Source organism: Danio rerio, chromosome 7, assembly GCF_052040795.2.
Source record: "Danio rerio strain M-AB ecotype USA chromosome 7, GRCz13ab, whole genome shotgun sequence".
Classification (NCBI taxonomy): Eukaryota; Metazoa; Chordata; class Actinopteri; order Cypriniformes; family Danionidae; genus Danio; species Danio rerio.
Genome location: NC_141027.1, coordinates 73,549,347 through 73,565,244, shown reverse-complemented (window position 1 = coordinate 73,565,244; position 15,898 = coordinate 73,549,347). Strand labels below are relative to the sequence as shown.

Here is a 15,898-nt window from a genome sequence, read left to right as displayed (position 1 = left end):
CACACACAGAGGAGAAAGTGACTGTGTTTACATGGACATCTGTAATTGAATTATTTGCCAAATTATTAAATGGTGGACTTTAACTGCAGTTTGGCTCTTTCATTCAGGGAATTCATTCATGCCCCTCGCGACAACGAGATATTTGATTCGAGGAACTGCTGGAAGCGTGTATTTTTCATGCAATGTTTACTACCGCACGGCGAATGAGAGAAAAAAAAACTCGGCAGGTATGCCGCGTGTGTTATTCCGGTCACAAAATGCGGTGAAAATCCTACACGACGGTAATAGTTTGGTTGTGGTGCTTACATGTTTACACTCGGTGTAGTTCGATACGAATAAACTCAATAAACAAAGAGCACTGGTCGCTCACTTACCAAATCTGTAGAGACAGGACAATCCGCAGCAACTAGAACCGCGTCTTTATTAAGAGGAGATGAGCAGCGAATCCGGATCTCCATTTGCAGATGACAAAAAAAGCTCTCGGGTAAACAATGTTCCTAGACACGTAAGTTATTGTTGTCGAGCGTTGCATGCACTGATCCACAGGTGAGTCAAGCTGCGCTCTCACGGAGAGAAAATGAAAACAAAACTTCACTGCAGCAAAGGAAAAAAGCAACACTGCTCGCTTGTTTTGCCAACACAATGTGGTGTGTCTGCCGTCTAAAACAACATGTAACATTAATGAATATTAATGAAGTTGCATAATAGAGCACGCTGATTGGTTTGAACCAAGCTTTACTCATGCATTAATGCAGCACACTCGAAGACGTAATACTAGACACTCAGGCACAGACGTCCAGTCTACACGCTGGGATACGAGCTAAGATCTCATGGACGTGACGCAGCTTCAAAAATTCGTTTCTAACTGGAAGTACGAATTTGCTCAAAATAACGCAAAAACAACCAGTTTTTACTTTTTTGTGAAATATAGGTGTCCTAATAGTGTTTATAGCAGTGTGGGACACATATACGACTGTCAACAGCTCAAAACTTGTGTTTTGGTGTTTCGTGACCCTTTAAAGTTTGTATTAACTCAACAGTGCTGAAACTTTTTATTATGGTAATGAATTTCCAAATAAAACAGAATATTGAGTAGGGGGCGGGGCTTTCTTATTGAGCATCATTCCCTTGTAGCAAACAAACGTTAAGAGGGGTATGGTTATTTTTCTCCACATATCTGTTTTATTTGGAATAAAAATATAATAAAAATATTAGATATAAAAATAAATCTCTTTTTTAAATAACTGGTTTAATAAAAATATACTTTTAATTAGTCAGCTCTTAGATGTGGTGTCCCTTTTTCCATATAATAATAATAATAATAATAATTCGTTACATTTATAAAGCGCTTTTCTGGGCACTCAAAGCGCTTTACACAATGGGGGGGATCTCCTCATCCACCACCAGTGTGCAGCATCCACCTGGATGACGCGACGGCAGCCATTTTGCGCCAGACCGCACACCACACACCAGCTGATTGGTGGAGAGGAGACAGAGTGATGATATGCCAATCATGATATGGGGAGGGTTAGGAGGCCATGATGGACAGAGGCCAGTGGGCAGATTTGGCCAGGATGCCGGGGTTAAACCCCTACTCTTTTTCGAAGAACATCCTGGGATTTTTAATGACCACAGAGAGTCGGGACCTCAGTTTAACGTCTCATCCAAAAGACAGCGCTCACTGAGCAGTATAGCGTCCCCGTCACTATACTGGGGCATTAGGACCCACACAGACCGCAGGTTGGGCGCCCCCAGCTGGCCTCACTAACACCACTTCCGGCAGCAACCTAGCTTTCCCAAGTGGTCTCCCATCCAGGTACTGACCGGGCGCAGCCCTGCTTAGCTTCAGTGGGCGACCATGTGAGAGTTGCAGAGAGCTAGCTGCCGGCTAAATATGAAAAATGTATGTATCAGTTTTCTTTTCCTGTTCCCCCCCCCAAAGAATATGCCGTCGTTTATGATGCAATCACTGATTGTGTTATACCTTCAGTCAAATTTGGCCCTAAAGGTTCTTTAGATTATTTTTTTAACACTGTTTTTATTGATTTTAGTAGCTTTTAACATGTACAACAGAAATCAGATTCAAACATAGAAAATAATAATGTATGATAATAACACACACGATATTAAAAGAAAAGTAAAACCATATAAAAAATAAATAATAAAATAAAATAATAATATTAATGATAAATAAAAAAATATATGAAGAGTAAAAGTAAAAATTATATAAACATATTAGTAAATGCATGTACTTTCACATACAATAAATCTGTTTTGCCTAAGCTTTTGTCACATTTACATGTGTTTTGAATGCTTTGAAAGTGTTAATCGTTTTGCCAAGCTATTGTTTTGAAACTTTGAAATATTCAGTTTCTCCCACCAAATAACATCAAACACATTTTCAGGATAAATACAATGTTGACCTTCTGACCTTACAGTAGATGCATTTAAATCTGTTGTAGGAGACTCCAACATAATACTAAGACACTTTAAATGACCTGCTCTTTAAGAAAGCAGCACTGTGAGCTCACCTGAAGCCTTTCATGTCCACCTCTGAAGCTACAGGAAACACCTTTTCAACAGTACAGTCGTCCACATCAACAGACAGCCACGAATTGCAGAGGAAATTCCACTTCTGCTCAGTCTGAAGGTCTTTTATCACTACTGTGCTGACAAACCTGAGAAAACAAAAAAATCAACTTAGTCTAGGAGTGTGTTTAATTTTATAGGATGTATCTTGCTCTTCAAATCATCAAATCTTTACAAAGCTGTACTTTATATAAATGTAATGAACATTAGTAATAATATTAAAATGTTACAGGTGTACCTAAAGTGTATGATTTTTGATTAAAGATTTTATTCAGTGGATAGTAAATTATTGCTGCTCAGATTAATATTTTATGTATAATTGTTTAGTTTTGTGGCAAGAAGTCATGTAATAAACCAGATAATTTACATCCGGCAGCCTTTTTTTGTTTGTTTGCTTTGCCCTTTGTGTCTGCCACTATCTCCAGCGATCAAGCCTGTGCAGATCGCTCGAGAACTACACATCTGCCACTATATGAACTACAACTCCCATAATCTTTGCAATCACGCACCAGTTCCTGATTCGCCCTGATTACACACACACAGCTCATGATGGACTGATTACCAGGACTATAAAGACATTTAATTCACACACACTCTTTGCTGAGTCTTGTAAACTGTAAGTGAGCATAACCAAGCGGTTTCTTTGTCGTGTTGGGACCTTTGCTTTGTTTTATTGTTTACGTTGTTTTGCTGCCTGTCCTGACCATTTGCCTGTACTGTGACTATGCTTTTGAATTATCTGCATGCTTCTGTCTGTCCCTGTTTTGACCTTTCACCTGCCTGACAATTGCCTTAATAAACTGCACTTGAATCCACATCTCCGTTGTACCGCGACTCATTACATTGTCAGGTTTCTGATAAACCTGTCTGGGTTTATTCTGCGATAACAACCGACTGGATGTACATTATCCCTTACTTAGAAGCACTGTTAATACTGTTATTATGCATATTAATAATAAAAAACTGGTTTAATAATTTCAAACTGGTTGAGTAGGTTATTTTTTTTTTGTTTTGTTTTCCGCAGATATTTAGATGTAAAGTTCTTTATTTTGTATAATGAACTCTTTTCTGTTATGATGCATTCAACGGTCATTATAATTTCAAATCCTTGAAAGTTTTTAATATTTAGATTTTTTTTTAAATGTATGTGCATTTATATGTTTTTATATGTATATATGTATTTATGTTTGGTCCATTTGTGAACTGTTTACCACCAACTTACCAAGCAGGATGATTTCCGGAGTTGTCATGCCATAGTCTGATGCTCTGCAGGTCTCCCAGTGAGTAAGGGGTGGTCAGTAAAAACAGATCCACTCCTCCTCTTTCAAACACAGGCTTCTCCGGGTCAGTCAGATGATGGGGCTCACAGTCTCCCTCCATGCCCTGAACAGTCACTATAACCTGAAGAGTGGAAATGACATTATAAAGTTTGTATGGTACACTCATATTTCCTGAAGAAAAGCTTATGATGCATGCAAATGCCAACCCGTGATGAAGTGGAAGATCCCGGCCGATGCCCAGTGCTGATCTTCACCAAGTAGCAGTACTCAGCAAAAGGATCATTATCATCTAGCACAGTAACCTTTACCTTTTGGAGGATGAAACGCAGTATATCAAATATAATATACAGTTTAAGTCAAAAATATTAGCTCTCCTGTGATTTTTTTTTCTTTTTTTAGATTTCATAGATTTTAATTTTTTTCATTTCATAAATTATGTTTAACAGAGCAAGGAAATTTGTCAATCTGTGCTTTTGAAAACACTATCGGTTGGGTTTAGGAAAGGTGGAGGGTGGGGGGATCAGTCAGTCAGTCAGTCTGTCAGTCAGTCAGTCAGTCAGTCAGTCAGTCAGTCAGTCAGTCAGTCAGTCAGCCAGTCAGTCAGTCGACAGCGGCCTCTGGTGGATTTATGCAAAAAGAGCAAGCACAAATGCCACTCGCAAGAAAAATTTGAGATCTGTACAGTGGCCGCTGGTGAATTTGCGAAAACAAAACTGCAAAAAAGCTCCTGAGACAAATTTCGCGTTCTCCAGGAATGTATACAGGGGTACATATCCACAATGAGCCTGGGTTGGATGTTTTTTTTTTTCTTTTTTTAATATTTCACAGATGATGTTTAACAGAGCAAGGAAATTTTCAGTTTTCCTATTATATTTTTTCTTTTGGAGAAAGTCTTATTTGTTTTATTTTGGCTAGAATAAAAGCAGTTTTTAATTTTTTTAACACAATTTTAAGGTCAATATTATTAGCCCGATTAAGCAATTTTTTTTTCGATTTTCTACAGAACGAACAAACGTTATACAATAACTTGTCTAATTCCCCCAACTTGCCTAGTTAAGCCTTTAAATGTAACTTTAAGCTGAATACTAGTATCTTGAAGAAAATCTAGCAAGGCATTATGTACAGTCATCATGGCAAATATAAAGTATCTAGTGGATTTATGTAAGAAGAGCAGGCACGAATGGCACTCGCAAGAGAAATTTGAGATCTGTACAGTGGCCTCTGTTGGATTTGCGAAAACAAAACTGCAAAAAAGCTCCTGAGACATATTTCGCGTTCTCCAGAAATGTATACAGGGGTACATATCCACAATGAGCCTGGGTTGGATGTTTTTTTTTTCTTTTTTAAATATTTCACAGATGATGTTTAACAGAGCAAGGAAATTTTCAGTTTTCCTATTATATTTTTTCTTCTGGAGAAAGTCTTATTTGTTTTATTTTGGCTAGAATAAAAGCAGTTTTTAATTTTTTTAACACAATTTTAAGGTCAATATTATTAGCCCGATTAAGCAATTTTTTTTCGATTTTCTACAGAACGAACAAACGTTATACAATAACTTGTCTAATTCCCCCAACTTGCCTAGTTAAGCCTTTAAATGTAACTTTAAGCTGAATACTAGTATCTTGAAGAAAATCTAGCAAGGCATTATGTACAGTCATCATGGCAAATATAAAGTATCTTGTGGATTTATGTAAGAAGAGCAGGCACGAATGGCACTCGCAAGAGAAATTTGAGATCTGTACAGTGGCCTCTGTTGGATTTGCGAAAACAAAACTGCAAAAAAGCTCCTGAGACATATTTCGCGTTCTCCAGAAATGTATACAGGGGTACATATCCACAATGAGCCTGGGTTGGATGTTTTTTTTTTCTTTTTTAAATATTTCACAGATGATGTTTAACAGAGCAAGGAAATTTTCACAGTTTTCCTATAATATTTTTTTCTTCTGGAGAAAGTCTTATTTGTTTTATTTTGGCTAGAATAAAAGCAGTTTTTAATTTTTTAACACAATTTTAAGGTCAATATTATTAGCCCGATTAAGCAATTTTTTTTTCGATTTTCTACAGAACGAACCATTGTTATACAATAACTTGTCTAATTCCCCCAACTTGCCTAGTTAAGCCTTTAAATGTAACTTTAAGCTGAATACTAGTATCTTGAAGAAAATCTAGCAAGACATTACGTACAGTCATCATGGCAAATATAAAGTATCTAGTGGATTTATGTGAGAAGAGCAGGCACGAATGGCACTCGCAAGAGAAATTTGAGATCTGTACACTGGCCTCTGGTGGATTTGCGAAAACAAAACTGCAAAAAAGCTCCTGGGATGTACTTCGCGCTCTCCAGAAATGTATACAGGGGTACATATCCACAATGAGCCTGGGTTGAATGTTTAGGCTGATTTTAAAATATTACATGGGTGGCACCCAGAGACCATAAACTTAGAAAAGTTGTAGACAGACCTTGGCTTTGTCCTTTAGGTCCTTCCTACGAGCCCACGCCGCTGTCAGGATGAATGCCACAAAAATGGCACCGATAAAACACACTACTACGGGGTTCTGGGCGAAGTTGGAAAAAAGCTGAGCAGACTTGGTTGGATCTACTGTATTGGGCATGACGAAAAAACTGTTCCCGAAAAAGGTTAAATGGGTACACAGACACTGGGTAACATATGGAGTCGTTTTAGGGCCAACCTAAAAAATAAAGAAGCACAGCTAAAGCTTTCAGAGGTAAAGCCTTGTTAGTGTTTAATAAGAATGACATTAAGGAGATAGTTCACCAAAGAACCTTTTAACTCATCCTCATAAACACTTATGGGTTTCTTTCTTCTGTTGAACAAGGAAGATGATATTTTAAAGAAAGCTGAAAACCTGTAACCATTGACTTCCACAGTAGGAAAAACAAATACTATGGAAGTCAATGGATGCAGGTTTCCAGCTTTCTTCAAAATATCTTCTTTCCTCTTAAACAGAACAAAGAAACTCAAACAGATTTGAAACAAGTGAAGGGTGAGGACTGTAAACTTTAATTTCTGGGTAAACTGTCCCTTTAAGCATTGAATTGATTTAAACACACCATATCAAAATCATAGTGAAGTGACTCCAATATTAAATACATATTCTAAGAAAATTCCAACATTTCCAGACCCTAAATGCATTTAATCCTGTTGAAGGGATGCTCTGATGACACTCACCCTACAGCCGTAGTCACTCCAGTTGGCTCTGGCCTCTTCCCAGAAAATGCACTGAGCAGTAACACTTGTAACAGTTACCGAAGCATTGATAGACTTTACACCTGGAGGAACTTTAGGTCGTATGAGAAGGTTGTAAACCCCAACATCTAGGGCCAAGGCATCAGGACCCAGAACCCATGTGTACCTTTCGTCTGTGTGAGAAAAAAAGAAATAAGAAAAGTAGTAACAGGGATGGCTCGCTTCTCCATAGTGGCTCAATAATATTTACATCTGGTGACTGTGCAGGCCATGGCAGATGTTCAACTTCACTTTTGTGTCCATCAAACCACTCTGTCACCAGTCTTAGTGTGTGTATTGGTGCATTATCTTCCTAATACACGGCACAGCCTTTAGGATACAGTGTTTAAAACATTGGGTGCACATTGTCTTCCAGAATGGTTCTGTAGTCCTTGGCAGTGACCATTTAGCGCAAGTATTGGGCCTAGGGTATGTCATGATATTGCAGCCCAAATCATCACGGATGGATTCACTCTGGGCATGAAACAGTCTGGGAGGTATGTTTCTTTGGGGCTTCTCCACATCGTTACTCTTTGGGATGTGGGAGAAACAGTAAGGGTGGACTCATCAGAGAACAATACCTGTTTACCTTGTGAGTTTCCTTGCTGTGGAAGAGTAACAGTGGCTTTGTTGTTTCCTTCAGTAGGTTGACTCTGATAACCCAGAAGTACCAGCAGTGTTAAATCTTCCGACGGACTGAACTTGATGACCAGGGTAATATTGGGGGTGGTTATATTGATGACTGTAGTACTGTAGCGTCCCAGGTCTACATCCGAGGTGTCCACCGTTGAGGCATTCAACCTCGGTAAAAAGATCTGGAGATCAAGAAAACGTCTAATTGAATCCTCTTCTAATACACATTACTTATATTTATAATACATTCTCAGAAAAAAAAAATGTTAATACATTTGGCAAGTATAATGATATTTAGCAGTTAACTTACTACATTTTAACCCATTCACGTGTGGTGTATGTCTTAAAATCAGTTTGAAAAGTTATTATAAATACAGTTATTTTGGAAATGCTAGTGAGTCAGTAATTATACTCTCTGTTTTCACTTTTTTACTTCCTGTTTTAATCAGTAGGATCAGTTGGTTGGTGATTTTACCTCAATCTCCTCAGTGAGGTTTGCCACAGGAATGCCAGAGCCGTTTGTTTTGGAGAGAGACATGCTGGCCACAATACTCGAAATAGGATGACCTTCAGCCCATGGATCAATGTTATAATGTGCCATCTGTGATTAAAGAGCATATATGTTTATGTATTATGTTCATCGGATTTGAAAAATTGCAGTTAAAATGATAAAAAATTACAAAAAATATGAAGCTATTTGCAGTATACCGGTGTGTATTAATTCAGCATTAATTTCACAGAAAATGAGTTCTGAAGTCACAACAATAGAAAAACAGTCAGATATTAAACTAATACCACACAAATATGATGTTTTCATGTTTTTATTAAACAATTTTTTCTTCTGTGAAATCCACTGTAAATGACTGTATATCATATATATATATATATATATATATATATATATATATATATATATATATATATATATGTATTTTTTTTTTTTACTGCAGCTGTTAGACAAATACATTTCTCTTTAGTTGAAAATTGAGTTAATATGGAAATAACTGACTAAATTATTTAAAATTACTCTGCTTCACTAAATCTAAATCTATACCTATTTTGTCACGAAATAATTTCTCAATGTAATATTCATAAGCATACGATAAATGATAAATATTCTTTAGTAGCAAATATTATTCTGTAATATTTTCAATATTCTAAAATTATTCAGTGATAATAATAATTATATATTACTCAGCATCTCTGAATTGTATTTAAATAGAACTGATCAATTTATGTAGAGTGTTTAAGGCAAGTAAATTATAAGTAACTGTAATTAAATTACCTAATTAGTAATCCCTTAATGTTTTTGCAGCAGAAGCATGTATATACACACACACACACACATTACCTGACAACAGTTTTAGTAACAACAAATAATAACTTGACTACTAGTTGATTTGGTATCAGAAGTGGCTTAAATGAAGGGCAAAGGCCTCTAGATTAAGCTTTTTTTTTCTTTTCTTTTTTTACCAAAATATAATATGATCAAGCCTTGATTTTTAATTATTTAATTAGGAGAGTAAGGTCTGACTTTGCTTAGACAAAAGTCTTGTCACTTAACAGAAATAATGTCCAGTATAGAATATAAAGTCATGCCGCAGTGGACTCCCATGAGCTTGGAGGACTTCATCCACACATCTCTGCAATGACTCAAATCACTTATTAATAAAGTCATCTGGAATGGCAAAGAAAGTGTTCTTGCAGGACTCCCAGAGTTCATTAAGATTATTTCCTCCATCTTACCCCAGGCATGCTCAATAATGTGCATATCTGGTGACTGGGCTGGCCAATCCTGGAGCACCTTGACCTTCTTTGCTCTCAGGAACTTTGATGTGTAGGCTAAAGTATGAGGAGCGCTATCCTGCTGAAGAATTTGCCCTCTCCTGTGGTTTGTAATGTAATGGGCAGCACAAATGTCTTGATACCTCAGGCTGTTGATGTTGCCATCCACTCTGCAGATCTCTCACATGCCCCCATACTGAATGTAACCCCAAACCATGATGAGAGTCTTGAGTCCATGCGGGTTCCAGTAGGTCTTCTGCAGTATTTGTGATGATTGGGATGCAGTTCAACAGATGATTCATCAGAAAAATCGACCTTCTGCCACTTTTCCAAATTATCAACTGGAAGTCAAGGTATTATTTGTTGCTCTTATCGAACTGGGATCGATGACTAGACTTTTTTTGAGGAAGTGTATATATCAGCACAGTACAGTATTTCCTATATATTTTTTCTTCTGGAGAAAGCCTTATTTGTTTGATTTTGGCTAGAAAAAAAAGCAGTTATAACTTTTTTTAAACCGTTTTCCTCAAAAAAAAAAAAAAAAAAAAAACAACAACACATAAATAAAAAATCCTATTAAAGAACGAATACAGGCCACATAAATGATGCTTAATAAATTAATTTGATCATTTTTAGAGTTTTTTTTTTGTTTAATACACACCTTTACATCCACTGGTTCACCCACAGGCAGGATATCAGAGCCCAGGTTTGGCAGCTTGAAGCTGGCTGAACTGTTTACAACTGCGAAAGGCTCTTTCTGAAGGTTATGTGGAGATAGCCTAACCAGAGAAATAATCAAAACACCAAAAACAGGAATAATTTTTCATTAATGAAAAATATGATTTGTATTCTGATTGTCCGTACCTGTTGGCATAGATGTTAAGATTTGTAGTGCTGATGACCGCAGGCTCCTGATCAGGTGTTTTATTCGCTAGCAGGAAAGTGTGCACAGAGTCCACCGCGCTGAGCAGATAATTAGTGATGTCGCTCTGAAAGGCCAGGAGAATGCTTATGCAAATTGCCTGACTTGTTCAATATGTGTTTTAAAACATGATCACTGGTCTACACTCAAAAAATAAAGTTTGCTGTTTGTTCAAGCTACTTATTTAAAATGAGCTGAGACAGCACAGTCCTTGAGGTTTTTTTGGGACAAAAGCAGCATCCAAGAAAGGTCTAGTTCTTAAGGACCAAAGATGGGCTGAGGATCGCCATCAAATACGTGAGATACCGATCCTTCAGGCGACACTGCATTAAGAATCGTCACTTTATATAAGCGACATCACCATATGGGCTCAGGACTACTGCTCAGGGCTAGTCGATAAGCTAGTAACCAACTTTAAAAAAGATGTCAAGGTTATTTGTAAAACCTACCTCTTTGTCCCTATCAAAGGCTCCAAGAAGGTGACTAGAAGACTGTACAATGAGTGCGGCTGTGTCAGCTAGTGCAGAGATGTTACCCGGAGTCAGATCAATGGAGGTCAGGGAGCTACCAAGAACGCTTAATATTTGACCAGCATATTCCTGTGAAAAAAAAAAGAAGATGGCTCAATCAGCTGTTGTGCAGTAATTGTCATGTTCACCAGCGAACAACCACCAGATGTCGCTGGTAAACACTCACTCATAAAACTACATATCTGCCTTCTTCTGGACTACATATGCATACATGCACTTCTCCTAGACACTCACGCCTGCTCACTCATCTAGCTTGATTACATTTGCACACCTGAGGACTTTCAGAGACTGATTAACACACACTATTTAAGCCACAAATTCACCCCTTCAGTTGGCCGAGTCTTGTTCACTGTAAAGTAGCATTACAACGTGGTTTCCTTGTCTTGTTTTCCTGTTTTGAACCTAGCCTTGTTTATTTAGTTATCCTTGTCTGCCGCCTGCCTTTCGACCTCTTGATTGTTTAACTGACTACGATTCTGGATTGTCCTCACATACCTGTTTGCTCCCGTATTGACCACTGCTTGCCTGACTGTGAATAAACCTGCATATTGGATCCTACCTTCTGTTGTGGTGTTACTCCCTGTGGTTACAGTAATAGCATTCATTCATTTATTTTCCTTCTGCTTAGTCCCTTATTTATCAATGGTCACCAGAGCTGAATGAACCACTAACTATTCCGACATATTATACATTTTATGAGCGAGGCAGTGGCGCAGTAGGTAGTGCAGTCGCCTCACAGCAAGAAGGTTGCCGGGTCGCTGGTTCGAACCTCGGCTCAGTTGGCGTTTCTGTGTGGAGTTTGCATGTTCTCCCTGCCTTTCCGTGGGTTTCCTCTGGGTGCTCCAGTTTCCCCACACAGTCCAAAGACATGCGGTACAGGCTAAATTGTCCGTAGTGTATGAGTGTGTGTGTGTGTGGATGTTTCACAGAGATGGGTTGCGGCTGGAAGGGCATCCGCTGCGTAAAAAAAATTGCTGGATAAGTTGGCGGTTCATTCCACTGTGGCGACCCCAGATTAATAAAAGGTCTAAGCTGACAAGAAAATGAATGAATGGATATACATTTTATATAGCGCAGTGGTTCTCAAACTGTGGTACATGGGCTTCCGTCTAGTAGTACGCGGAGGAATTGCTGAATATTTCAAGTAAAAAAGTTAACACACTTTTAACCCTTTGACGTGTACGATAACAATGATGTGATCAGGAAATTGATAGGTTAGATTAATAGATTTAATAGGTTAAACTTTTAATTTATTTTAATTTTTCTAATGTTTGTTATGTATTCTATCATTTGAGGTTATTTTCCTTCCCATACTTGTAACGGTTGTTGGGGGTGCATCTCGTATTTTTTTATCCCAATGTTATAATTACTTGCTTATCTGACACACATAGCACTTGCATATAAAGTAAATCGTACCTCAAAGCATTTACTGGGGCACTGGCGATTTTTACTGGGGCACATGCCCTGAATCCACCAAGATGGGATGGCCAATGTAGGACTCACCTGGGCTGGCCCGCGTGGGCCCCACCTGGGCTGGCCAGGGCTGACCTTGGCTGGGGATGGCCAGTATTATTATTTATAATAATATTTTACATTTAAGTACAGCAGTTTTCTTTTAACTTTGTAAGAACAGTGCCATTTTTAATTAACTTTTAAAATCACATTTGAATTTAAACATTGACATTTTATTTGTCTTTTTTACCTGTAAGTGTGTTATTGTTCAAACTATTTCTTATGTTTAAAGTGGCTGACAATAATAGATATTCATAATAATAAGATTTAATCTGCCACAATTGTGAACTGTGCTGTAGCCGCTTAAGTAGGCCTACTATTTCAATACCAGTCATTGAGGTGGTTCTTGAGAAACAATTTTTTCTGAGGTGGTACTTGGTGAAAAAAGTTTGAGAACTACTGATATAGCGGATGCCTTTCCAGCTGCAACCCATTACTGGAAAACACACTCTCACATTCAAACACACATACACTACAGTCAATTTAGTTCATCCAATTCGCCAATAGCGCATGTCTTTGGACATCAGAGCATCCGGAGAAAACCCTGCAAACATGCAAACTCCACACAGAAACGGACCCAGCCGGGAATCGAACAAGCAACTTTTTTTGCAGTGAGGTGACTGTGCTAACCACTGAGCCTTCATGCCACCCCAGTAATAGCATTCGATCATATTTCTAATGATGATACATTCGGTCACAGAATTACCTGAGCAGCAACAGTCATTTTCCCTTCGTCTTTAACGATGTTCACCAAATCATTGGCATAAGACTGCACATCTGAGGGCTGGAGCGGTTCAGAGTCCTCTAAAAGTGAAGAGATCTGTAACAGAAGGTCTTCTTTGAACTGCAATTGGAAAATGGATATAAGGAAATAAGTATTACACATATATACAGTTCAAAAACAACACACATAATACAAAAATGTAGGACCAGATTTACTCAAGGTAATTTTTTAACTTAACTGTGCATACTGTAATTTCAAGAGTTCACGCTTAGCTTATGATTGATTATAAACCTTGCTTGGAAGGCTGTCCTGGAAGAGAGCCCTGAGCTCTTAAAGATCCTCGAGCCCAGGGTTCCCTCCCGTTTGCAAGGCATGAGGGGAGTTTGAGCTTAGGTAGATCTCGAAAACTCCCCTGCTGTAGTAGCTAATTAACAGATAGTGATTGCTCTAAAGAGATAACTACTTATTTGGAGCATGTCTATGGTGCTGATTTAGATTAGTCTATTGCGACTTCCTGATGCCTCCTATAAGTCGCTCGAGAGGCAGTGAGGGTCCTTTATATTTGTGACGCGCTGGTGGCTTTAGACAGAGACACTGAGCCCAAGATGTTATATGGAAAGACTTTATGTAACTTGAAGCATGAAAAAACAATACAGCAATTTGTGTCTTTGAATACCTGTATGGTGCCGATTATTGCGTTGGTGTGATGATTGTTGCGTGTGCCGTTGTGATACAGTTTTGCGTTGCTTGGTTTGCGCTGCTGTTTGCGTGGCTGTTTGCGTGGCTGTTTGCGCTGCTGTTTGCGTGGCTGTTTGCGGTCAACAAAAAATACGGCTACCCCACTCTCCTTCTCTCCTTCCACCTGTGTGATTGTGCACGCGCTTTATATGTTCGAGCAGGTGCCAGTTATGCCCACGTGACCAAAACATAAAACGTCACTGTGAAACTCAAACCAATCAGTATACAAATAAACATTATAATTAAATGAAAAGTAATATGGCTCCTATACACCAGCCCCTAATTATTAGATCACCACATAATAATTATCCAAAATTACAGATAGGAGACATAAATCAAACACACAAAAGTTCAACTGTAAAGTCCAACAGTAAAATGTCCATACTTTTCTTCTTTGTCTCCTAATGGCAAAATCCACAAAAAAGCAAAAAAAATAATCCACAAAAGGCATTATCAAAAAAAAAAGAAAATAATTTAACTGTAGTTCAAATTTAATCAAACTCAGCCTCCTGCAGCAAGCAGACCTTGGTAATAGGTCTTTCCAAACAGCTGGTTTTTGTTTTAATCCGTACTTGACGGACAAATCCTCTTCGGTCTGGGAAGGTTTGGATCACTCGACCTGTTGGCCAAGAATTTCTAGGAGCTGTGCTGTCCATAATGATCACAAGATCTCCCACAACGAGGTTCCTCTTAACTCCAATCCATCTCTGACGCTCCTGTAGCTGAGGTAAGTATTCCTTAACCCATCTCTTCCAGAATAGATCGGACATGTATTGTACCTGTTTCCACCTCCTAAGTGCATACATGTCTGTCGGTTGGAACAACCCTGGGGGTAATGATGGTGAAGTCTTTAACAGCAACAAGTGGTTTGGAGTTAGTGCTTCCAGGTCATTTGGATCCATGGAAGCCTTGGTGATTGGACGGCTGTTGATGATGGCTTCAATCTCACAGAGCACTGTGTGAAGACCTTCTTCATCCAGGTTTTGCACCTTAAACATTGAATTAAGGACTTTACGCACTGATCTTATTAACCTCTCCCATGATCCTCCATGATGAGAGCCAGCCGGTGGGTTAAAACTCCATCTGATTCCCTTCTGCAGCAAAAGATCATTGATCTGCCCCTGGTTCCACTGTTTAATAGCAGCTTTCAACTCATGTTCTGCACCTACAAAATTAGTTCCGTTATCTGAACGGATCTCTCGCACCTGTCCCCTTCTGGAAATGAAACGCCTGAGTGCATTAATGAATGAGTCCGTATCCAATGATGGAGCAACCTCAAGGTGTACAGCTCTGATGGCAAGACAGGTAAATATAACCCCATACCGCTTTACCATGCTCCTTCGGCTCTTAACCTCAAAAGGTCCAAAATAGTCCACTCCCACTCGAGTAAATGGTGGTTCATCTGGGACTATTCTTTCGTGTGGCAAGTCTGCCATTTGCTGGTAAACTGGCAGAGCATTTAGACGGCGACAGACGATGCATTTGGACAGTACTTTCCTTATGGCTACACTGACACCAGTTATCCAGTACTTCTCCCTCAATTTGGACAGCATATGGTTCCGTCCACCATGCCCCACTTCCTGATGGATATGTCTCAGCAAGAGTTCTGAAATGTGAAGATCTTTTGTTAATATTATAGGGTGTTTAACTTCCACAGGCATAGCCAACCTACAGAGACGACCACCAACTCTCAGGATTCCATCTTGCAGCTGTGGACAGAGTTTATGGAGGTGACTGGATATTTTAATACGTTGCCCTTTCTCCAGACTGGCTAGCTCTTCAGGAAATCTCTGTCCCTGACAGAATTTAATGATGGCAAGCTCAGCCCGGTCCAAGTCCTCCACTGTAAGTTTACTGCTTGTCCTTTTAAAATAATCAATCTCCTCTGCCACGGAGGAGCTCTGCTGTGCATTGTTGTCAGACTGTACAACGGTCTG

General features: G+C 38.8%; 2 protein-coding genes across 6 annotated transcripts in view; one reads left to right on the top strand and one right to left on the bottom strand.

Annotated features, from left to right (window-relative positions):
- The window catches only part of znf143a (zinc finger protein 143a), a 705,859-nt gene that overhangs the window by 634,227 nt on the left and 55,734 nt on the right, over positions 1 to 15,898 (top strand). The window lies entirely within an intron of this gene.
- Positions 1 to 15,898, bottom strand: part of pkd1l2b (polycystic kidney disease 1 like 2b) — a 57,265-nt gene that overhangs the window by 18,225 nt on the left and 23,142 nt on the right. For 3 of the 5 annotated variants that reach the window (XM_087262123.1, XM_087262124.1, XM_087262125.1), the window contains 11 exons: positions 13,206 to 13,343; positions 10,907 to 11,056; positions 10,400 to 10,524; positions 10,197 to 10,314; positions 8,226 to 8,351; positions 7,707 to 7,932; positions 7,061 to 7,251; positions 6,330 to 6,560; positions 4,076 to 4,177; positions 3,812 to 3,990; positions 2,532 to 2,678 (listed from right to left, as the gene is read on the bottom strand). In XM_087262123.1, the coding sequence (XP_087118249.1) occupies positions 2,532 to 2,678; positions 3,812 to 3,990; positions 4,076 to 4,177; positions 6,330 to 6,560; positions 7,061 to 7,251; positions 7,707 to 7,932; positions 8,226 to 8,351; positions 10,197 to 10,314; positions 10,400 to 10,524; positions 10,907 to 11,056; positions 13,206 to 13,343 (1,733 nt within the window). Of the gene's footprint in view, positions 1 to 2,531; positions 2,679 to 3,811; positions 3,991 to 4,075; positions 4,178 to 6,329; positions 6,561 to 7,060; positions 7,252 to 7,706; positions 7,933 to 8,225; positions 8,352 to 10,196; positions 10,315 to 10,399; positions 10,525 to 10,906; positions 11,057 to 13,205; positions 13,344 to 13,899; positions 14,134 to 15,898 lie in introns of those variants that run through there. The other 2 variants (XM_087262127.1, XM_087262126.1) reach the window with 2 other exon arrangements.